Source organism: Choristoneura fumiferana, chromosome 16, assembly GCF_025370935.1.
Source record: "Choristoneura fumiferana chromosome 16, NRCan_CFum_1, whole genome shotgun sequence".
Taxonomy (NCBI): Eukaryota; Metazoa; Arthropoda; class Insecta; order Lepidoptera; family Tortricidae; genus Choristoneura; species Choristoneura fumiferana.
Genome location: NC_133487.1, coordinates 2,977,419 through 3,003,583, shown reverse-complemented (window position 1 = coordinate 3,003,583; position 26,165 = coordinate 2,977,419). Strand labels below are relative to the sequence as shown.

The window sequence follows — 26,165 nt, the reverse complement described above, 5'->3', positions numbered from 1 at the left end:
ATTTCAAGCGCATACATGACACGCGAAGGCGATGGTTGTTTAGGAAACGTGGTAGTGGGCATACTTTTTAATACAAAAATAGTAGTATGTACAACAAGAGCATAAAACGAGCCATTTTACCCGAGACGTTCATAGAGTAGATAGACACATCGAGAGGAAAGTGGGCTTAATGCTCGAGTTTTATACTCTGCTTTTCACTTTGAGTACGAGGAGATGAAATAGCAACAGTGGAAACCTTGTTCACATATTAGGTACCTTTTATGTTTCACGCATTGTTAAAATAATTATAAATATTTAGTTTTATTGAGTTATTTTGACTTTTTGATGATTATTAGTTTATACAAATTAAAAATATTAATAAAAAATATCGAAACTTTTTTGTTTGCACCTGATTTCCTTGGTCTTACCTATTGTTAGACGAAGATTTTACTTTGTGCACTAGAGCATAAGAAGTCAGCATTTTATGTCGCCTAGATCCAGCATAAACACGAACTTTACGAGCATGAGAAGTGAAAAATTAAGAACATGGTTAATTACTATGTCAATTATGTTATGAACAGCCTATTTCCTAATAACGTAATGATATGGTACAAAAACGCAATGGTATCCGTATCATAGATTCGATCTCGGTGTATTGCACTGTAGATAAAACAAACTTACCTTTTGCTGTTTTATAATAAGTAAGATGTGCAATTTAGGACTGTAAAGCTAAAGCAATAAGTTGGGTTTATACGCTAAACTATCAAGTTTGACGGCATGTTGTAGAAGTGATTGCGAAAGACAAGTCCTACAGCAAGTTAACGTTTCATACTTATAAACATTATGGTTTGTGTGAAGTTTAGTTGCCACAGAGTGTTAGAAGGGAAAGGTCCGCATTTTTAAATTAAAAACGCGATCAGTGAACACAAGTGTTACGTAAGTGCGTGTTTTGTTTACAAACAATTGAAACGTCAAAAAACGCGGCAAACGCAGTGACATTGAATCTCTAAAACAAAAGGTGCAAACATTTGGTTTCGGAACACCGGATCAAATTGACGTGACGTTTGTGTTTTTTTAATTTGTTAACAAAGGTCGAAGGTGGAGTGCCATTATGCCCCAGATTTTCTTTAAAAAAGTAATGGTGGTGCGGGAGCGAGGTGACTTCGAGGTAAGTAACTTTCACTTTTAGCGCTGCCTTGCCGGGACCAGCGGCTGATATCCGCTGGTTTATTTGACAAAAGCCGGTTTACGCATCAATTAACTATAAATATAATAAATAAACACACGATAAACAGGTGATTGAGTTAGTTATGAGCTCGGACGCTCTTTAAGCTATTTCCTTTCACTTTTTATATTAGATAGATATGCATTGAGTGATCGGCAATTAAAAGTTACTAAACGTTGAATAAGTAAACTATTAAGTTAATAACTACCGTGAGACTCAAGACACATTGACTAAGATTTAACTAAACAAGTTATTGTTAGCGCGAAGAAAACCTTGCGTGATCTATGAAATAGTTTACTTAACTTTTTTAACTCATTTTTTTTTTATCATTCTCGATAATACTAATTCTTTCGTTTAGTTTTTACTCGACCAAGCTTCTGTTTTATAAATAATTCATGTTGGATTGCCTTGTCTCGGATATGAAATGAGATCAATTTAGAACTAGTAATGAAGGTGCAACGTAATGCCGTAGAATAAATTGTAGTAGATACTTCAGATTTGATTGCAAGTAGACGACCTTGCCATTATCTTATACTCGTAGCTGCTTAAATAATGTATTTAAGTTAACCTTTCACTCTTCGTAAATAAATAAACTAGCAATACTAAATTGTTCCAGAAATGTTGCAAATCAAAAACATTACGAAGTGCAAAATTAATAAAGGTATTTTTAAATGCTTCACAATTTTTCATCAGGTTTTGTTCACCGTTTCAAAAATGTACGTGCAAGTACTTTAAATGTAACTCCAAATAAAACAGTTTAATTCAAATAAATGTTTTGCTACGTTTTGACAACTTTTTATTATTGTCCTAAATTATGTGCCTATAATGCCCAGCAATGTACGAGTTTCGGCCGATAAAATGAAGATCATTGACTAATACAATCAAATAAAACGATACTTTATTGAACAACACATACCTAGTATCCTTAGTGTAAGTTTTCGGTTACAAAATACGTATCGATCGCGTTCGCGTTAAAATCTCAATTCGTATGGAAACACGAACAGCGCCTCTAGCGGAACGTTTGCGATGTTCGTGTTTGCATACAAATTGAGATTTTAACACGAACGCGATCGAGACGTATTTTGTAACTGAAAATTTACACTAAGGGCACTGATGTATTCCGCTACGGAGAGTAATAGCCTGTCAAATAACGTCACATGAAATTTTCTACCCTACAGGCTGTCCTCTCTGGTGTTAGCAATCCATGGGTAGTGGTGCTTACTTAAGATTCATCAAGTGCATTACTCGTTTGTCAACCTATTCGTAAAACAAAACCGGCCAAGAGCGTGTCGGACACACCCAACATAGGGTTCCGTAGCCATTACGAAAAAATTTAGTCATATTTTTCTAAGGATGTCGTATTTTATACGGAATCTTCCAATGGCTGCTATTTACTCTTAAACTACTAATAATTCTCAAGCAAACTTAGCCGTTATAGTTTTCCTTGTAAGATTGATATACTTACTACCATCCTGATTTTTTTCAAATTTTTCCACCCACCGGTTTAGATTTTAGAGGGGAGGGACGCTCGATTTTAACGAAAATTTGCACTTTAAAGTTGAATATTTCGCAAACAAATCACTGAATCGAAAAATTGTCTTAGCAAACCCCTAATAGTTGTAAAAGACCTATCCAAAGATACCCCACACTATAGGGTTGGATGAGAAAAAACCCTAAAAAAATATTTTTAATTTTTTATTATACCATTTTGTCGGCATAGTTCACATATATATTCGTGCAAATTTACAGCTTTCTAGAAATGAGAGTCCCTGAGCAAAGCCGCGGACGGACAGACAGACAGACATGGCGAAACTATAAGGGTTCTATTTTTGCCATTTTGGCTCCGGAACCCTAAAAATGAAGTTAATAATTCCCATGACCAAGTCATTGATATATTTTTGGCAGAAGGGAAATTGCACAGCCATCGCCTATCATAGTACTTTGTGGGTTGCCCAATTCTCTAACTCGTCATTCAGGTTCGTAAGTAATACTTGAAGTGCACTGGTCAATTAATAGTGACAGCTCGACTGTAAGATTTGGCAACAACCTGTTGATCAGATAAATGGTGGAACAGTGTTAGGTTGTTGACAGTGCTGCTTTGATATTGACGTATGGTCGGTCACTTCTCAGCTTTTTACCAAACCATGCGTCTAAGATCGCATTAACTAACGCAGCCTTATGCCGTTTTATAGAGAAAAGTGGCTTTGAGTGGAAATTGCAGCAATATGTGTAGATATTCAAAAATGGACACCACCACAGATATAGATTACACTAGATAACGCAAACACCTCAATCTGTATGAAAACCAACCGTGTCACTTTTTTATATCTACTGTGACGTCTCAAGAGCGAATTAGCGATGTGAATTCCCCGATGTCCGCGCAAAATCGATTTAAATGCGCCGCCCGCCCGCGCCGTGGGGCTCGAATCAGTCACTAGTCAGTCATGATTAGTCAGTTAGCGGTCAGTCTTTGTATGGGGCTAACCTCGACGTGTGTGCGAAGTAGATGCATTTGTGTAATCTAGTGTAATCTATATCTGTGGACACCACTGTTTTGTCTGATCGATTTCCCCTTGCTTAGGCAATCCACTCCACTTTAGTATAGATCCGTGCCCAGTCAACAAAAACATTCGGTAAAAATAAAAAAATAGTGCTCTAATTATAAAGTTTTCCTTTTACGATCATTTCTTAGTACTACTTTTATCTATTCTGTGTTAGTAGGTACTCAATTTGACCCAACGAAGGGTAACTTTGGCCCATATGAAAACCACATATATATATAATATAGAAGAGTCAATAAAAAACATTAAAGCGTGAGTGTTCAGTTAAAACTAACCATATGGCTATGTGTCATAATTTCAATGCAATAATAATAACCTGGAGCAAGTTAGTCTCAATGGTCAGTTACCCCTCAGGGCTAAAGTGACCTATTGGGCAATTTTTTTACTTGTCATTCCTCGAATTCCTTATAACTTTCCATGTTGAAGGAAAGTAGCTAAATACGTTAATTTCTAGACCAAGACAGGTCTATGGAATGTGTATAAGAATTAGATCCTGACTGACCAAGAAAAAGCTTGTTTGCTATTTTATGGACATATTGCGTACAACATTTTAAAACAGGAATTTTAATGGTGTGTCTTTCTTGCAGCATAAGCGTAATTGTAAGGTCACTAACTTTACCTGATCGTTGAGAATATTATGAAACATTATCATGCCGAGATGATAGCTTAAGTGCTTTTCCACCGGCGATGCCAGTGCCCTTAGTGTAAGTTTTCGGTACAAAATGCGTCTCGATCGCGTTCGCGTTAAAATCTCAATTTATATGGAAACACGAATATCGCAAACGTTCTGCTAGAGGCGCTGTTCGTATTTGCATACAAATTGAGATTTTAACGCAAACGCGATCGAGACGTATTTTGTAACTGAAAACTTACACTAAGGGCACAGATAAGACTGGGCGCGAGACGGTAAGTAATTGAAATGTGTATGGCAAAAATTTCAATTCTCTCCTGGCGCATTTTCGGTTGGTATAGTATACATGTATAGATTAACGAGGATGTGCTATACGAGAATATAATTCGTTGTTATTGTAATAATGAACTGTATTGCTACGTATTTATATATTACTTTTATGAAAATCCAGCATACATAAACTTTGAAATTACAATGTCGAATTTCTCAATTTTTCTAAGTTGGTTAGGTTAATGAGACTAGTAGTAGACATAAAGAACACACGCGACACGCATGCTTGCTTGATACGCGACAGCACTATTATATATATATTCTGTGGCGACAGTCACGCTCGATCGCCGCTAGAATCAGAGCGCGGCAACCCGTTGCGTAACCATTTTGAGGACATTGGCAGATCATAATGAAGTATAGACCTAACCTTATACTACTGAAATGTCATTGGTCTACTTAAAAACACTGTGTCATTCAAGTATATAATTTAAGTACAGATGTGCAAGTTGCAGAAAGTTTCCAAAAGTTGGGGAAGTTCTCGGAAATTTCTGGAAATTTTAACAATAAATATAGGAAATTTAAATTTAAGAAACGGAAAATTGTGAGAAGTTTCCGAAATTTTCCTATATGAATAATAAAGCAATTTTGGAAAGTTTCCTTTGGCACATCAGTACATTTAAGCTTGTCATATTTTTAGTACCTAAGTTGGTTAACTTTCTTTCGGCGAAGCCGTTAACGTTAGATTTCTTTAACATCATCCCAGCATAGGCTGATATAGATAAATATGTCCCACAGCTGGGCTCATGCCGTACCTCCCGCCTCAAGCTTCGTAGTCAGATTCTCTAACCACTGGGGTATCTGGTTATTACTTCTGTGATCCGTAAAGCTAGTAAACAATGAATTACGTGATCAATGCCTTTAAAATGATTCAGACGGGCCATTGTTAAGCAATAAGATTTAACGATTATTTCCTCCTTGGATTATAGACGAAGATGATGGCCACTTTAAAATTTTAATAACGTATATATTTTTTGAAACTTACAAGGATTTTAATTTTATTCTCCAAAGTAACGCGAATCAAGTTGCTACTGAGGTACCTAAGTGTTACCATAAGCAAGGTGAGATAAGGAGGAGGTGATATGTGGCCTATACAACACGGCAAGGCATATAGCACGTAGAGCCGATGGCCGTTGGGGCCGAAATGTTCTCGAATGGAAGCCGCGGATCGGCGAGCGCAGCGTAGGACGTCCACCAACGAGGTTAAAGCCGCGGATTTACGGTGGATGCAGGCCGCTTTCAACTGAAGCAACTGGAGGTTTATTGGGGAGGTCTATGCACAACAGTGGACGTCCTACATTTGGATGATGATGAGGTAAGTACGAAGCCTTACTGTCTGTTTTTAAAATATGAATGCCGTGTGCACAGGGCCAATGAATCTAAATGAGGCTTTTAGTAAAATATCCACACGAACATCTACAAATGCTAAGAGTTCAACAGTTTTGAAAGTGAATGACGTCAAGTGGCTAACAGATGGCGCTGATGGGTGCCTGCGCGTGCGTCAGTCTTGATTAATCGTGTGGCGTTTTTAATATTTTTTTTGGTTTACTTTTTTTAAACTAATGCAAGCAGCTGCACTGGCGGTTTAAAGTTTACTTGTATAAAAAAGCCACTCGTTTAAAAATCGCGGCGGTTTACCCTTAGTGCGGCCTTGGCGTAAATATTGATCCTATAAGGGTTTAGTTGTTTGAGGTACGGAACCATAAAAACGCTGTAAAAAACCGGCGCATCACTTTGGCCGAACCGTCATCATCGTATTTAAATCAATCTTCATTGCATCATCATTCGCCATCAATTATATATTTAAAACGAGTTCGCATTTCTCATCATATCTTGCCACTCCGGCGCAGCTTACGTTCTAATATTCCATTCTATCTAAATAATTCCAGAAATTGGTTCCACTTACCTCTAATATCGTATTGATTGATTCCACTTATTCTATTACAACATGTTATTTTCATTGACATAACATTGAGCCGACAAAGCGCCAAAAGAAAGTTTTCTTGCTATTTCTTCGCCATGGTAATTTTAACCTTAAGCTGATGTACAGTCAAAGTCGTTTGTCTGAGGTTTAACAGATGATAGGTACTTCGGTCATAAGGTTATGAGAAAGGTGACTTATGCAATGGCGGAGCAGTACAAGTGTTCAGCGGAAAGCGGAAAGTGGAAAGAGATTCAAGTCAACTTCAAATTTCTTAGAAAGTAGGTCACTTTTGCACATGGCTGATGGGGCCGATAAGTTCACAAATGGAGACCGCGGATTGGCAAGTACAGTGTAGGTCGTCCACCAAAGAGATGCACGCATGACCTGGGTAAAGCCGCAGCTCACGGTGGATGCAGGAAACTTAATTCCAACCGAAGCAACTGGAGGTCTATGGGGGAGGCGTATGTCCAACAGTGGACGTCCTACGGTTGATATGATTATGATTATGGACTTTTGCAAGGACATCCGCCAACACTTTTACTTATTTACTTAATGTTTTTATTAGTACGTTGGTTATAACGCTAACTTTACCTGTCAAAATAAGGTTGACGAATTAAGAATGTTAGCAGTTGTACTCACTTATAACGGTTTTTGCGATTCCTGAACTGTACTGAAATTGTTTTAACCGTTTTAGTTTTTTGTAGATGTCATCATTCATATACATACACGTATAAAACTATATTAAATTATCAGCCTTTTCATATACGATTGAAGCTGACTGAACTACTGACTCACATAGTTCAATTGTAAATCAAACCTTTTTTGTAACTCTGGTTAATTTTGATCGAGTCACACTTGTTTTTTGTATGCTTAAAGGCTTGTCTTTAAACCTTATCGTGTTTACCAGAGAAAACATAAATTACGGTGTTATTACCTGTGCAATGATTGCCTAAGTTTACAAGGTATATCTAATAGACGAAGCGTGTAGCATACCGCTCCTTCTATAGTTTTGGGCCATATCGAGATGTCAAATAACATCACGTCCATTCTCTGGTTATGACAACTTACTAAACAGATTTCTCTATCTGTAGCCACGTGACTTTGCATTTTCTTTTGTATTTCGCACTATTCAATTCCGGTTTATCATTGTTTATGATTAACCATCCGTCCACACACACGGGAAATGGAAGAATTTGTCCATAGACAGGTAATTTATTGCATAGACAATATCATAAGGTAGCGGATGAGCAAAGTACCTAATTGTTTATTCTCCTAACGCCCAGAGTCCATAATAAAATACTTATTGTAATTCTAACATCAAACTCTATCATAAATGACATAAAGTTTGATGTTCAAAAACCAAAAAATCCAAGTCGATTAGGAGGAACCTACTGAGCGGCAAAAAATGTGGCATTCAAATCAAATGTATGCAGTATAACCTATTTGTATGTAGAGTAGGCCAAATTTTGTGCCGCCGAGTGCACAGTTATTTAGTTTAGAAATTGTTCAGTTTGACTTGATGCATTCACGATATTAAGACTTGATAAACGGTCTAATCATCGTCATCATTTTGGTCTTTATGTATCCCACTGCAGGCACAAAACAGATAGGTACAGAAATCAATCTACATACAAAGTGCGCTCGTGCAACGCACACAGCTTAGGGCTCCCACACAAAACTGCGAATTCGCATCGCAGCGCAGAAATCGGCGAGCTCGCAGGACGCATCGCAAAAACTTCCGATCTGATTCGCATCGCGCATTCCTGCGAATTCCTGCGATATGATATATTAGTACGATGACCCTTTGATAATCCTTTCTCAGAATATTAAATAGCAAAACATTAATTAGTATCGCAGATTTTTATATGGCATAATGGCATAGCAACTACTATGACTATTTTATTTTTACGGAATTTTAAATAAACAAACAGCTACCATGAGAATGGGTTAAGGTTTAAGTAAGGCCAGCAAAGTAAGCGTGCTCTAACAGCAGCAGGCATAGCGCCAGAACAGAACCGCAGCTACATAGTAGGTTGGGTTAGGTTAGAACTGCGATCAGAACAAGAATCTTACTGCTGCCAATAAATTGCTTTTTATTATCCTTGTGCAAAGTATATATCATGAGATGTCTTTCTGCGGAGCAACTATTCGAACATATAAATATTATTCTCATCGATATTATGTGATGTTAATATTCTGCTTTACAAAATTATGCAAAATGATAGTATGAGAAAAAATACATGCGAAAAGTAATTCGGTGATATGATGATTCTGCTAAAGGGCTGCTAGGTTGTTATGAGAAACGAAATCGTAAGATTCGATTTTATGCATCATATTAGTAAACCCAGTTTTTTTTTATTCGACTGGATGGCAAACGAGCAAGTGGGTCTCCTGATGGTAAGAGATCACCACCGCCCATAAACATCTGCAACATTAGGGGTATCGCAGATGCGTTATGCCAACCTAGAGACCTAAGATGGAATATCTCAAGTGCCAGTAATTTCACCGGCTGTCTTACTCTCCACGCCGAAACACAACAGTGCAAGCACTGCTGCTTCACGGTAGGATTAGCGAGCAAGATGGTGGTAGCAATCCGGGCGGACCTTGCACAAGGTCCTGCCACCTGCTGATTATTCATATACTTACAGAGGTATTATTGACATAACTAAATAGATTGGTTTTTGAGGCTCTCTATTTAACAAAATGGGTATTGTTTGCCTTGTTAAATGCATTTGATCTCACAATTGCTTTGCGAAGTGATAAATAAATAATATTGGTATAGCCGCTGCTGTCATGGGCAGAGTCTTTAAGATTAAAGTTAAGTATATACATTTGTTAAGAAATAAATACATTCTTAATACAAGCTCTTTTGCTGATTGTATAAAATATATGACGTGGGGTGTCGTTGGATAGCTCTTTGCAAAAACCATGTTTCGGTTCAGGGATCAGATCGCGAAATATTAACAAATACAAATCATTTATTTCGGGATTCGAACCCATGGTGTTATTAGCTACAAGTAGGGCTGCCATCCGGCCGGGTTTCCCCGGATTTGTCCTAGTTTAGAGGGCGTCCGGGGAGCGTCCGGGCGGGGTTTCATTTGTAGTCCGGGTTTAAAAATATTTTTAATTTTTAGACCAATGAAATTACAATTTTTCGAAGAATTTATTTCCAGCAAGCTGTAAATCGTTTTATAAGGATCTTATTTGATTGGCCTATATTTTATTATACCTACCTACTGACCAAGTTTAATAAAAACCTAAACCTGTTGACATGTCCGGGTTTTGGGCTCCAAAATCCGGGGTTTTCACGCGTCTTGTCCTGGTAGCCAAATTTTAGAGATGGCAGCCCTAGCTACAAGTTAGCAAAATTTAAATAAATAATACTAAAAAAACGCCAGCAAAAATAAAAATAAAAACGCCCGAAAAAAACGCTGCTTGAAAAGACAATTAAAAAGTAAAAAAATAATTATGCGCTACCTAGCTGTTGCCCGCGACTTCATCTGCGAAGAATTCGTTTATCTCTATCCCGCGGGGACTATGCTGATTTCCCGCAAAATTAGCCTAAGTTAATTTAGTATAAAGTATCTAGTAATATTTTTTTTTATATAAGCGTTGTCGGTGTCGGGGGACCGCTAAGGTTAACATGAAACTATGTTGTATTTTTTTAAAGTATTAACCTTAGCGGTCCCCCGACACCGACAACGCTTATATAAAAAAAATATTACTAGATACTTTATACTAAATTAACTTAGGCTAATTTTGCGGGAAATCAGCATAGTCCCCGCGGGATAGAGATAAACGAATTCTTCGCAGATGAAGTCGCGGGCAACAGCTAGGTAGCGCATAATTATTTTTTACTTTTTAATTGTCTTTTCAAGCAGCGTTTTTTTCGGGCGTTTTTATTTTTATTTTTGCTGGCGTTTTTTAAGTCGGGGGTTTTTAAATTTTAAATTTAAGTTTTTATTTCATGTTTTTTAAACTTTGATATATATTTTTTTAAACTGTACTAGTGTGTTTGGATATCCTGGCTGCAGCATCAGCTCATCTTGTTGCCACCATTGCATTGTATGTAGAATCAAATACTGATCAAAAGGAATCAAACACGACATATCTGCTATTATTTTTCCAAGAGTATACTAGTGTGCTGGATATCCTGGCTGCAGCATCAGCTCGTCTTGTTGCCACCACTGCATTGTATGTAGAATCAATTACTGATCAAAAGGAATTAAACACGACATATCTGCTATTATTTTTTCAAGAGTATACTGGTGTGCTGAATATCCTGGCTGCAGCATCAGCTCGTCGTGTTGCCACCACTGCATTGTATGTAGAATCAATTACTGATCAAAACCAATCCAAACACGACATATGTGCTATTATTTTTTATAGAGTGTACTAGTGTGCTGGATATCCTGGCTGCAGCATCAGCTCGTCTTGTTGCCACCATTGCATTGTATGTAGAATCAAATACTGATCAAAAGGAATCAAACACGACATATCTGCTATTATTTTTTCAAGAGTATACTGGTGTGCTGAATATCCTGGCTGCAGCATCAGCTCGTCGTGTTGCCACCACTGCATTGTATGTAGAATCAATTACTGATCAAAACGAATCCAAACACGACATATGTGCTATTATTTTTTATAGAGTGTACTATTGTGCTGGATATCCTGGCTGCAGCATCAGCTCATCCTGTTGCCACCATTGAATTGTTTGTAGAATCAAATACTGATCAAAACGAACCCAAACACGATATATCTGCTATAGTTTTATTAAGAGTGTACCTACTAGTGTTCTGGATATCCTGGCTGCAGCATCAGGCGAGATTCCATAATCTTGCGTAGCTATATAGCATACATGGGTGCTTCAAATTATAGGTCCCAAATATGTTTGAAAGTAAAGTAAATATCCATTATGCGTCTAAGATTCCTACCGCAGCGAACAAAAGATCTGATGATCTTCAAACGGCTGAACCGATTTTGATAAATCATGTCTAAGATCCATCGCTAGAAACCAGCTTTCAAATAAAAAAACCGCATTCAAATCGGTCCACCCGTTTAAGAGCTACGGTGCCACAGACAGACACACAGACATACAGACACACAGACACACAGACACACATAGCGGTCAAACTTATAACACCCCTCTTTTTCGTCGGGGGTTAAAACTGAAGACGCCTGGGTACGCATTACAGGCAAGTGCACGCGCCTAGCACGTCACATGCCAGCGGTGGGTTAGCATGCTCATGTTAAGATATAAAATGCATTTTGTTACCTCTAGTAGTATCATAGTTATGAGCACGGTTTGTGTATTTATTTACTTATGCATTAACTAGGTTTTGCCCGCAACTTCGTTCGCGTAGGTACCTAAGTATTAAAATTAATGATAATAGTAAAGTAATAGTAGTAATAGTAAAGTAGTAGTAGTGATAGTAGTTAAGTAATAATAATTATACACCCTAGATATAATTCTATTTTTTTAGAAAATTAATAAAAAGTAAAACCGACTCCAAAAAAATAAACAAATACTTAACAAAAAATGGAACCGACTACAAAACCCTTGAAAATATTTTTCTAGGTACAGTCACCAGCACCAATATCTGACACAACAAGCGTACATAAATATCTGATACGACTAGGCCGTCGGCTAGGTTTCTAGGGCCGGAAGGACGTGTCAGATATTTTTGCACGCTCCTCTATGGCAGATATTAATGCTGGTGACTGTACCTACTAGCTCGAAGTCGGTGACTCGGCACGACCCTAGCAGGAGTGGAACAATAGTCGTCCACCTCACCTACATACTATGTGTTTCAATCCCTCCTGCTGGGTCGTGCTGAGTCACCGACATAGAGCTAGTAGGTACCTAGAGAAATATTTTCAAGGGTTTTGTAGTCGGTTACATTTTTTGTTATTTTTTATTTTTTTGAAGTCGGTTTTACATTTTTGTTTTTTTTTTCTCACTGTTTAGTGATTCGTAGCCAAAGTACATCTCAGAACGATTCCACTAAGCCCAAACACGGCTTAGTTACTTACGTTGTTTTATAACAGAGTTCCGCTGCCTACCTTCCGGCTTCAGCATCAGATCAGTTCGAAAGAATCATTAACTTAAAGCTTCTTCTTAGACGCTTATCTAGGTATATTAATCATGATCATTTATAGACGAGCGAGCATTACTTAGCTTTGACGAAATCCATTGGTCATCTACGGTCTTCTTCATCAGGTCCAGTTTGCCAAATGATACTTTCTGAATGTAAATGCTTATCTTAATGCTAAAAATGCCAAAATCGCCATAGGTGTGCCTATAAAATTTGAGGTTTTCCCTCGATTTCCCTGGGATCCCATCATCAGATCTTGACTTGGTGACAATGGGACCACCTCAGAAAAGTACTCTTTCGGATAAAAAACGAATTGAAAATCGGTCCACAATTGACTGAGTAATCGGTGAACATACATAAAAAAATAATACAAACATTGGAACATAGAACCTCCTCCTTTTTTGAAGTCGGTTAACAAGCAAAGGGCGTTTTGGATCAGAGCCACTTTAAAATAAGAATCAAACTGTTCTAGGCCATAATATATATCCATATAGGTACTTACTATAATATTATAAATGCGAAAGTGTGTGTGTTTGTATGTTTGTCCGTCTTTCACGTCGAAACGGAGCGACGGATCGACCTGATTTTTGGCATAAGTAGAGATGGTTTATGGGCCAGAGAGTGACATAGGCTACTATTTATCCCGGAAAAATGCACAGTTCCCGAGGGAACAGCGCGCGATAACCGAATTCCACGCGAGCGAAGCCGCGGGCAAAAGCTAGTTATTTAAGTATCATACAAAAATCACAAAGTAACGAACAAGAATCCAATTTTCATCGAAGTGTCTGCACTAGATATTTTTTTTAATGTGAAAAAATATCGTCAAATTTACATTCGATAAAATGACGAAGCTTTTATTTAATAAATTACAAACAGTCAAAAGTGATAAAGACAAAAGGTCACTCAATATAAATGCAAAGGTTACCTCCCACTTACTCCTACTTATCTTGCTTTATCCATTTACTTTGTTTGTCCTTACTTAATTTAATGTGCCCATCTTCAAACTTAACGCGTGGTCGTTGATTATTAACTGCCATAGCCAATTTAAAAATAAAAGTTATTTTTTAAACACATAGATTCACCGTACCTAAAGCTCGTGGTAAACAAGTGTAATTTCGTACATTAATTTCAAACACCTGAAAACTCACTGTGAGATTTTCGGTGAAAAAAAAACTCGTGAGGAAGTCTGCATACACCATGGTGGTGCTGATTATGTTTAGCTATAAGAAGCTTTCATTTAACTTCACCTCGCATATTTGTTTGTTTCAAATCTTACAAGTTATTTCCATATTTTGCTTTTATTTACATGCAATATACATATATACCAAAATTAACATATGCGTTATTACAAAAACAAAAATAAAAGTAAAAAAAACTTGTTCTTATTCTTGCAAGTTAATTTTGACCCTCTAGTTGTGGGCGGATTGACTTGTAATTTGGTGTAAGTATGTTGTACACATGTTGGGTGACAATGCAAGCACAGTCACCAAAAAGAACAGCCTGCAAAAAAAAACTTATTTTAGCAAAATACAAGACAAACCCTCTGTTTCACCACAATTAATTAAATTTATCTGACGGATAAATGTGATGCCGTCTCTTTTCGTTTTGTTCGAATAGACGGAGACGGCATCACATTTATCCGTTAAATAAAATTAATCAATGGGTGGTCAAACAGCCCCTAAATCTCAATTGTTTTAAGAAGTATTACAAAGTGGCTATATAGTTACTTTTTGATATTCCATAGTTAAAAACGAACAGTTACATAACACACTTACATAATATTCATACGATCATCGTCCAATTATAACCCATTAAAGAATCTTTCGGAAAAAAACCGAAGATTAAAAGATCAGGGTAATGTAAGCCAATCATTGAAAATTTTAAATGGTCACGTCAGCTCGGAACACGTCGGACATAGTCGGAATAAATAACTTAATACATATTTATTTGGCGTGTTATCCGTGGCTAAAGGCACTATCTTTATTTGGTTTACTTTTCCCGTCTGTAACTCAAAATAATACAGCAAAATTAAATAAATCTTGTCACCTAACGCAAAAGGCGCACGCAATTGCGATTAAATTTGGTCGCAAAATAACTCTTACTCCTATGTTGCGACCATTAATCATTAATGATCAAGGGGCGGAATGTTCATAGCAAAAATCAAATATCAAGAGGGATTGACCAATGTGTTTTATCGACTATTCCATCAGTTATCGATTTTCCGCATGTTACCGACTTTTAACATTATTCTGTAACATTTTGACCTCTTTGATAAGCGACTTGCAGATGCAATTAATTATTAAAATAAATTACTTCACGTCATATTATGACATTTATGACATTTGATGTCGCTTGAGTTTTCATAAGTATTATTTTATTAGGTTCCAAAATAGTTAAAGAAAAACGATTAGCAAATGGATAAAGTAATAATCTTTTCTTAAATTCTTCACTTAATTCAATTGTCAATTAGGGTTCCGTAGTTTAATCGGAAAAACGGAACCCTTAATTAATCACGTTGTATGTCCGTCAAGTCCCTTTTTACCAGAAACGCGTGCCGGTGCTCAAATTATACCAACTAACTATTCTGCTATTTACAAAATCGGAAAGTAATATTACCTCAACTTTCATAGTGTCTATTTTTTAGAATAAGTAGGTAGAGCACATGCGATATAAGGTAAACGAACGAGTGCTCGAGTGCTCGTCACTGTTCCAGTAGTTGGCATCTTTAATCTTATGCCATTAGCAATAGAACTGACAGCTGGGTGTCGTCTATTGGGCACTAGCGTGTCGAGCACTTGGACGTTTACCTTATACGGTACACCCTAGAATAAAAAAGCGCACTCATTTCATCGCAAAAAAAAATATATTTTTTGTCATAAAACAATGTTAACTTATTCCATTAAGTAATTAATTCTCTCATTTCGCGTGTCAACACACAGTTACACATCTTTCCACGTATTTGCAAAATAAATGTTATTTGAGGTCACGTATCATTTTTAGTTTTTTTACCTTAATTATCAACATGCATTAATTAAATACTAACTAGATAACTTTTGTTTCAATGAAATGGTTAGGTAAGTACCATAAGCCAAATAAGTGGTCTATCAATTTTCAAACAAGTTTCTATCAAATTAATATGTCGCTAAAGTCGAACTTTCAAGTTGACAGACACATCTATTGGCATTATTGTTTTATGACATACAAACGATTATCAACTTTAGGGTGGTAGACCACATATTTGGCTGATGGTACCAGAAGGCATTCTCTTTCCTCGTAAACATTGTTATGGTCTAAGATACTGACTTAAACAGGTTCTCTGCCCACTTGGCTATTTGGTCGTCATATGTCATTCTATGCATCTATTGTGAAAAAGTGGATACTTAAGTAAGGGTGCCGATTGTACTAAAGTGTAAAGATATCTTTGATCTTGACTGTACTGTAACTAGGTGCAATTCACGCTTAGTACACCGCTATTCGAACTTTGATACACCTCGGATAACCTGTTACACTAACGTAATGCTGCTAATAAAGCAAAAACTACAAACTACAACCCGTTTTCCACCAACAACGGTTAGACTACTTGATCGTTAGAGGAAGACGACAGCATCTAAAACCTAAGCGACAAAGTGAGACGCCCGCGCATCTAGAAATAAAACAACTTTTACGAATGCTTTCACACGGAGTTTTTAACCTATAAAAGTTGTAATTAAATACATTTTATGACTCTAGTTATTGTGTAATTAAATTTGTAATTTAGAATCTGGGGCGGGTTCAATTTTGACCATTATAGTTATGGAAATTGTGTGGTTGGACCCGAGCGGTAGTTAGTTAATTTTTAAATAAGTTACTGATGAAAATTTCATTTTCTAATACAAACTTTTTTGCTAACTATACTTTTTATTGATAAGTACAATCATCTAACCTAAATATATATCAACTCAATTTGACAATTAGGAGTGGGTCAAAATGAACTTGCAAGATTTGACCCAAAAACGGAACTTAAATAAAAGCTTGTAAAATATGGCTCTGTCCATCAAAGGTCAACTTTGTCAGTGTCTATTAATAACAAACTTAGAAAAGTTGAACTATTTTAATTTCAAAATTTTAATATCTTTAAAACGGCTGAACCGGTTTTAATGAAAAATAGCTAAGAACTAGCAAGAAAACTCGCTTTTACTCAAAAAGCCGCATCGAAATTAATTTGTCCGTTTGAGAGCTACGATGCTACAGACAGATTGACATTGGCATCAAACATATAACTCCCCCTTTTTTTACAGGGGGTTAAAAACAAAACTCCGAACGGTAGTTTCTAGTTGCTACGCAGTTTAATTATGGCCACTTAATTCACTCCGTGGGTTCACCTGAGTTCCTAAACAGGTTGTGTCTGTGGTCGGCGTCAGTCAAAAGGCTTCATTGTATTAATATAAAATAGTAATTCGATATGAGACAAGTACGAAGGTATATAATGTACAAAGTGATAAGAATAACTTTTATTTTTGAGATAAAATATCACACTGTCATCACAGAAGCGATTGTAGCCGCATTGAAGTAGATTGAAGTCACTCAGTTTTTTTAAACAACCACGGCACTTTCGGAAAGACCATCACCATCAAGAAATGCGTCGCAAGAAACTAAGTAAAAATACGTCTCTTTTTTTTTAAACAAAAAATATATTACAATTCACTTACATAACTATAAGTACAAGCAAAGCAAAACAAAAACTATGAAAAATAAAAATTACATCATTAATTCGTTGTATCTAGTTTATATAGGGATGTATGATGTATAGAATAGGTACCTATATGTATAATACTAAATAGACATCTTAGACATTTATACTATTTATATGATGATTTAAATTATGGTGATGATTTGAAGTCTAAAAACAAATAAATTGAAATTCAAATATCAAATTCTGAAACGTACTTACATCTCAGGTCAAGTGACTGAAGGTTTTTGATACCGCAAGCAAGCTTGCTGTAGGTTATTACTTATTAACGTATACGACACGTGTTTATAATATTGTAAGCAGTAATGCAGCTGCACTAGTCCAGTGTCCCAAATCAACCTGCTACGCTATAAGGATGTAATTATGCAAGTATCGAAGTGAACGTAAACTTTAATATAACTGTGGCCATAGATTATAAAGTCCGCAGAGGGGCTTAACCGTCTACCTACTCCTTTGTTTTGCAATGTCAGTTTATAAAGTGTTAGCTCGTGGTCATGGTTTCTCATCAAACAAACGGTTTTGGACTCGAGAGGTTCCGCGAGTTAGAGAAACTTTACATAGATGAGGATTTCTTGATAGTTAGCCGAAATATCGCTAGATGGCGTTAGTATCGTGAGGTCCGTTTGACTTGACGTTTCAGCATTGCTTGCGATTGGCTGATTTACAATACAATACAATAACTCCTTATTGCACACCAACACATAGTAAGCAGTACAGAAAACACAGGTAAGTATATACAAAGAGATTTTCTAAGGGAAGCAATATAAATTTTAGCAGGTGGTGCAATTTACTATAGATTTGAGCAACACAATATTTTAGACTATCGCGGTAATTACTAATTTTATGAATTAAATTCGGTTTCAGTTTCGGTTGAGCTGCTCTAAAATCAAGGTACGCGGAACAAAACCCGAATTTAATTCATAAGATTTGAGCAATATCAAGAATATATAACACTAACTCATACAATACACATACACAACAAATCTAAACAGATAGATAGGTAGATAGATACATAACAACATATAAATAAGCTAACTATAACATTTAGCTATTTAACCAAATACAGACGTCGCACAAAATGTGAAAGTTGTCAGTCGCTACCTCACTATATTAGCGCCAACTATCCTGTCAGAGGAACCCTTATTTTCTGGCGAAGGTTGACTTCAAATTTAGCTTTTTAGTTAATGCCGAAATGGTATAGCTAGAGTACGATGTAAAACAAAGGAAATTAACGAAGAGAGAAAAACAATTTTTCAATATGAAATCTTTAATATATTCAAGCATTTCCCGTCAAAAATATTATCATACTATATAGATCATAGAAAATTCAGAGAAAAGCTAAGCTGCCGCATCCTTTAAAGCAGGGTTTCTTAACCTTTTTGCAGTCACGGACCACTTTCATAATTTAAACAATTCCACAGACCCCTGTCAAAAAAAAATCTGGAAATTTCCTAGTAAATAAGTTTACAAACTGACCCTTTATAAATACTCTCATCTATGGACTGGCCTACTGTGGGGCCCCTGACACACATGCTACGGACCCCCAAGGGGTCCGTGGACCCCACTTTAAGAAACCCTGCTTTAAAGCAAGAGCACGTCCTCACAGAGACCTTAATATTTAGGCATCGTCGCATCCAACAATGTCACATCTGCGCATACTTAGTCTCGTGACCTGCGCCGGCGTCGACCGACGGAGACCTTGGCGTATGTTTCCTATACAATACAACCTCTTTGTTAGTACAGAGCTATGGGTGGGTTGGGTGTCTAAAAAATGCTTTGGCTGCCGGTTTCACCTCATTAAATGTATGGTAATGGTAATACTATGTCATGTTGCGGTGACTAGCATACAAGTCGAACCCTTTGTGACGTTTTTTGGAGGACACATTTAAATATATGTTACCTATTATGTATTGAAAACCAATTGGAAATGAGAAACGTCATCGATTTAGGATTTTTTTGAATGTTAGATATTATTTAAAACCAAATAACTATGCTACTCCGTGACCTCCCGTGGAAGACAGCTACGATTGTGTGTCACATGTATATTTACGTGCATGATGACAAGTTAGTATGTATAATATGTATATGCAATTACATGTATGTTCAACATACATATACCTATCCAAGCATCTTATCACTTTATTTAATCTATGTGAAAGCGAATAAACTTTAAAAACTAACGTACAGAGCGTATGTATTGTTTGTAATAAATAATCATAAAATAATCGAATATTCAAAATGACTATCAAGAGAATCCACATTTAATAAAGAAACAATAACAATTGTAATAAAAAAAATTAAAAGGTAGGTACTTAAAATATTTTGATGACTGTACTTTTTTGCATCAAAATTTCATATTTCTACCAAAATCCGACTTTCAATATTTGAGCGGAACAAGCAAAGAATGCAGGTCAAAAATAAAAAATAAATTAATATACATATAATAAACGACGATTCAAAATTAGGATAAAAACTACAAAGAAAACATATACCATGTAGAAAACACACTGTAGCAACGGGGCCAGTAACATAATTTTACTTTTTTCTCTTACCAACTAAACAACCAATTCTCTACCTGACTGCATCCTAGTTCGTCTTCGCACCCTCAGGGGTTATAAGTTACAGAGCGAAGTGACAATGACCCCAACTGCACCTATCTGTAGGCATGCAATCTACGCTGCAAGACCTCAGTTCTTCAGTTATACTCCGCGCTTCGCTAGCGCGACAACGTTTCCGAACCTACCGTCACTTATTTACGCCATTTTAAATAATCGTATTTGAACGCGACCAACTGTCATTTGTTTTCGAATGTCCCCGATTGTTTTCTCTATATTATTTTTGAATTGTGGATTGTTTTGTGCCAGTGATTGTTGTGGGTTCCAGAAAGGATTTTTTACTGTTTTTTGGAATAGGTGAGTTGGTTTTGTTTCGTTGAAAACAATGCCATGTTGTTTTAGCTTTATTGCGTTGGCCAAGCACCAAGTGGCTTTGAAAATAAGTCTTATAAAATACCTGGTTTTCTTACTGCTTGTATTATCAGTTGTCTGCATGACAAACACATTTTATATTTATGTAGTATCCAACTATGTCTATTTCTAGACCTATAAGCAACAAGAAATTTTGGTCTAATGTAGTTTATAACTGACCGTAAAAGATGACAATGGCAAAAGAAGTGTTCTTTTGGTTAAAAAGTTAAATTATTAGTTTTATTTTGTATGTCAACCTATTTCAAGCAAATTTATAAGAATTATCAAACCAAAGCAATCTGGCAGTTTAATGATGCAAGCAAGATTGCATCTGTAATAAATTTGCTTCAATAAATTCTACCATTGAGTCACTCGAAAATGAATTTAAATAAAGATGATCAGTGGTTCTGTTTTTGGATCTTTTTCTACTAGAGTAAATTGCCATATCGTAAAAAAAACTTAAATTGTGTTCTTTGTATCTCTTGTTTACCTTATTATAAAATACTCAAGGTTTTTAAAAAACCTTGGATTTTTTAAATAAGGTTTATAGTGATATCTTGTGTATTGTATTTGAACGTATCTAAGTGTCTAAATCCACACAATTTTCAATACAAACAAATAGTAATTTGAGGAGATTTTCCGGAGTAACGTTCTCCTCTAGCTCATCTTTATTTCATAAGAATCTGAAAAACCCGTTTGTGCCCACTTCTGCAAGATATAATATAACAATGCTTACGAGCAAAATCTAATAATAAAATTTCATTTTAGTAATCCAAATAAATACCTACCTAAACAAAAAATTACGGCGCATGGTTCAAATTTATACGTGGTATTAAAAATTGTACACAACTCAATTACATATATGAAATTTAATGAATACAAGATACACTTAGGGGCTGTTTCACCATCCATTGATTAGCGTTAACCGACGGTTAAATGTGATGCCGTCTCCGTCTATTCGAACTAAACAAATAGATACTGATAATTATGTATGTATTCGTAGATGCTGTTACGTTTAAATTTTCTGATCTACTTTTGATGCACCACCTGTTGTAAACTAGTCCTTCCTTCTTTCTGTAAAAAAGGTTGCCTGGAAGAGATCGCTCTTAAGCGATAAGGCCGCCTATTGCTCACCTTGTAATTTTTTTTTCACTGTGTATCTGTTTTCTGTATGTCTGGTGTACAATAAAGAGTCTTTGTATTGTATTGTATTGTATCACATTTAACCGTCGGTTAACGCTAATCTATGGATGGTGAAACAGCCCCTTAGTCTGTCTAAAGGCATTGCTAAATTAAGATGATGTTTATCTAGATATCATCGTACTTCTCAATCGGATCGACCGATTTTGATACAGTGTTACGTGAAAACGAATTTCGTTGCGGCGATTCTTAGCTATGTTTGATAAAAATCGATTTAACCGTTTTTGAGATATTGAACTTCATGATGACATTGTCGGGGATAAAAGTGTACCAAGTAAACCAGAAGTAAACGAAGCTAATACGTTTCTTAGGCCCAAAACACTCGATTGTTATGCTACCATTGTTTATCTACTAGATAACAATGTATTATACACAATAGACTTTTGTATTGCAACAGTCGGAATCTGCATGTTTTCGACACGTCCAACGCAACATCTCATTACAAAATGTTGCCACTGAAATAAATATTTTACAATGTAGGTTAACGTTATTTGCGTAAAAAGTAGATTTTTGCTATGTTTATTTTGCCTACATTTCTTGTTGTTATAAGTTTATTATTTTCTATCTACGTAGTAAATTTTACTTTTGACTATTGTCATACTCTATTTTGTCCATGCTATTGTAAACATATCGTGCCGTACATAAAATTTTGTACATATTGTGCTAAATTGCATTATATTGTGCTAAATCTGCAATTAAACATTATTACCTTGTGATAGTTGGCTTAGGGATGGTAGTTTTTCGTTAAATTAAAATGAAATAAACGGAAAATACATCTACACTGATTATAAATTGGTTCTTAAATGCTGATATTCTGAGATTAATAAGAAAACCATAACAAAATTTTATGCAATTGACAAACTTCTTTGTTTTTAAAACTGTTAAAAATGTTAAGTGCATACTGATGTTGTTAATTTCCAATGATGTAAGAGTTAATAATTAAGTAAGACAGAGGCAAACACAAATTAATTAAAATTGATAAGGTACCTACCAACTTACCAAATGTACAAATAATTCGTAGAATTAGCGACTTACATTACAATTATAGGTAACAATAATATTATACAAGTATTATCTAATACCAATAGAACAGGGTTAACAGTGACCTGTCTATTAAACTCTCAAAGATCAGAAATTATGCTTTCTTAAGTCTTGAACCACTAGAAAAATATTGCTATTATTGTTACACTATTTATGCTTTATCACCAGTTAGGTACACCTGACAGATAATTTACTCAAGTTAATACCCAAATTGACCCATAAAGCCAGGGATACACTAGGGGACAAATGTAACACGACATGTGTCGGCGACATGTCAAGCGAAGGCGGCTGACTCCGCCTGGCCTGACATATATGCAATGGCTATACCTGACGTTGTTGGCTACACGTGTCACGTGATGTTGCCCGACAGGTTGACCGAAGTCCGGCAACGTCGCGCCACTTCATCCGACGTCGCTGGCTACACGTGTCGCAGGTCATTTGTCCCCCTAGCCAGTGTATCCATGGCTTAACTATCCTCAGTGACGTCACGAAAAAGTGTAGGCAACCTGTTGTATCTTAAGGTCCGACATCTTCTAAGTCCCTACACTCTTGACAGACTGGTCGCGGACAATGATTGATTATGGTGAGCGCTGGTTGCCCATTGTCGCATCAGGCGTTTGGATCGCCTTTAACGACATCTTTGGGAAGAAATAGGTCCTCGTCCTATCACCTGGCATTGCACAGCTAAGCTAGAATGTAATCTTTTCGAGTCTGTTCTTTACTTGCATTTACGATTACGGTGTAAAGACTACAGTTAACGCTTAATGACTAGCTTAAGTTACTCGTATAAGTTGCGACACCGATGCGGTCGCGTAGCGGAACCGCACAATGATACGACGATTTGCAACCGCGATCTGCGACTATTTATGATCACTGTGATATTGTAATAAACTTAACTGTAAAGTTCGATGACCCATTGAATATTGTACGCAACTGTGCAAAAGGGTTTGATTCACAGAGTTAGAAGGGAAAACTTCTAGAGAGTTCTGTGGTCTACTTGGAATTACAATATTTTTGTCATAGCTATCAACGACCTGTCTACATTATTTATCCAATTGCATACAGTATAACACCCATAGGTTTTGATGTTAGATCTTATGGTCTGTGGTAATACCAATTTTGCAATATCGACGGTAAGCTGCCAAGACCTCGTTACTATCTCAATATGCTTAAACGACTAGTTATATAAATATATATTTATTAAAAGGAGATCTTTATATTGTTTGAATTAGAAGGAGATACAAAAGGTGTCTTGTTAGCTTAATAGAACACCATGTAAAGGTTTTTCGAAATTTTTATGTCAAAGTGTAGTCACTCCATTTTTGATACTTATGATAAATAAAGCGAGTTTACTCGCGGTAGTTTCTAGCTATGTTTGAGAAAAAAAAAACAGTTGTCTTTGAGTTATTGAACTGTGAAATGACAATGTCAGAGTTTATCAACTTTTCTAATTACTTACTTAGTATCCCAGGTCAGTGCAAACTTTCCACAGGACAAAAACAATCCGGCAACAGCCAATAAACGAAAAAACTGCCCAAGAGCGTGTCGGACCCGCCCGCCCAAGAGCGTGTCGGAGTCGTCGGAGACGCCCAAGATTTGGTTCCGCAGCCGTTAGTAGCCGTAAGAATTTTGCATTTTGTATACGGAATGTTCCAAGTTTAGGTATAGTACCAGGGCGACCGAGCTTTGCTCGGGCTAAAACTCGATAATAAAAGCGTTTTCCCAGAGATAAGACAAAGCTAGATCGATTTTTCATCCCCGAAAACCCCCACATAATAAATTTCATTCCTTTGGAGCCGTTTCCGAGATTCTGATTATACATATATATACTTATATCAAGCTCGTTTCAAGGTATTAATAGATAGATAGATAGATTTTATACCTTAGGCTGCTATTTACTCTTAAACTACTAATAATTCTCAAGCAATCTTAGCAGATATAATTTTCCTTGTAAATTTGGACGCTCGATTTTAATGAAAATGTTCACATCAAAGTTGAATATTTCGCAAACAAATAATAGTTGCTACATTATATCCGTGCAAAATCAATTGAATCCATGCATAATCACAGCTTTCTAGCATTGACAGTCTCGGAGCAAAGCCGCGGACGGACAGACAGACAGACAAACTATAAGGGTTACGTTTTTGCCATTTTGGCTACGGAACCCTAAAAATAGTGCACTAACTATCGGAATTCCTATATAAGCTAGCAATAGCATAATACCGGTAGCCGGTGAAAGGCCAACCTAACCTACTACCCTGCTTCTACTGTATTATGATCATGAACATTATCTTATGTGGCTTGTTAGTAAGAAACCATTAAAACTGTAAGGAATAGCTTTGCTGGACTATTTCTTCGTATTCTGATCTGAATACTTGGATGCATAGGCCGACACGTATTTCTGTTTCTATCATAATTTCTAAGGAAAAACGGATTTTGGTATCGATAGGATATTTAAATTTCTAAATAACCTAACCAACAAAAAGTAGGAATACCCCGACATTGTCACTTCAAAGTTCAACGGCTGAACCGATTTTGATAAAACATGTCTGAGAACCATCGCTAGAAAACCTGCTTTCAATAAAAAAAAAACATTTAAATCGGTCCACCCGTTTAAGAGCTACGGTGCCACAGACAAACACACAGACATACAGACACACATAGCGGTCAAACATATAACACCCCTTTTCTGCGTCGGGGGTTAAAAAGGGTGTTGTAAGTTGGACCACTATATGTGTGTGTGCCTGTGTCTGTCTGTAACAGCATAGTAACGGATCAACCGATTTAAATATGATTTCTTTTATATGTAAAAAAATTGGTTTAATTTAGATGGTAACCACCGTGGCAAAAAGAGGTGTGTTATAAGTTTAAGGCCAACGTCTGTCTGTCTGTGACATCGTAGCTCTCAAACGCCTGGGCCGATTTGAATACAGTTTTTTTACATGCAGCCAAGTTTCCTTGCGCTGCTTTTTAGCTATGTTTCATTCAAATCAGTGCAGCCATTTCTGAGATATTGATCTTCGAAATGACAATTTTGAGGTTTTTAAATTTTTATGTTAGGTTATAAGTTTATAACATCAGCAAACGAGCAACATAAAATCAAATATATACGGTGACTGGATTCAAAATGGTGCGGTGCCCTGTGCATTGAAAGTGTTCGTCAAGGCGGAGATGGATATTTACAGACGGATGCATCTCATGATAATAAAAGATTCATCTAGGCACAATGGGGTGACCAGTATATATCTACTGTGAATCGCAGCGGGTCATAGGTACCTACTCAAACGGGTACATCCAAGTAAGATAATTTCCTGGGTAGGTAAACAAATTTTTGGTAAAAATTTCATTCTGAATACAAGCTTTTTGGCTGACTGTACTCTTTGTCGACTTTACTTGCATTGTCACCCAAACTACATTTGCATGCCAAATTTCAAGTCGATGCCATTAACCGTTGAAGAGTTCCGCCCTGCGGAGACGATCTTGGCCG

The 26,165-nt window shown here is 36.4% G+C and overlaps 1 protein-coding gene across 3 annotated transcripts in view; it reads left to right on the top strand.

The window, feature by feature from the left end:
* Positions 1-26,165, top strand: part of LOC141436007 (uncharacterized) — a 106,478-nt gene that overhangs the window by 3,611 nt on the left and 76,702 nt on the right. Inside the window, exon 1 of one of the 3 annotated variants that reach the window (XM_074098834.1) lies at positions 1,046-1,147. The exons of 1 other annotated variant lie outside the window; for it this stretch is intronic. In XM_074098834.1, coding sequence (XP_073954935.1) covers positions 1,091-1,147 — 57 coding nt within the window. In that variant the 5' untranslated portion in view covers positions 1,046-1,090. Of the gene's footprint in view, positions 1-1,045; positions 1,148-20,171; positions 20,384-26,165 lie in introns of those variants that run through there. One more of the 3 variants, XM_074098836.1, reaches the window with a different exon arrangement.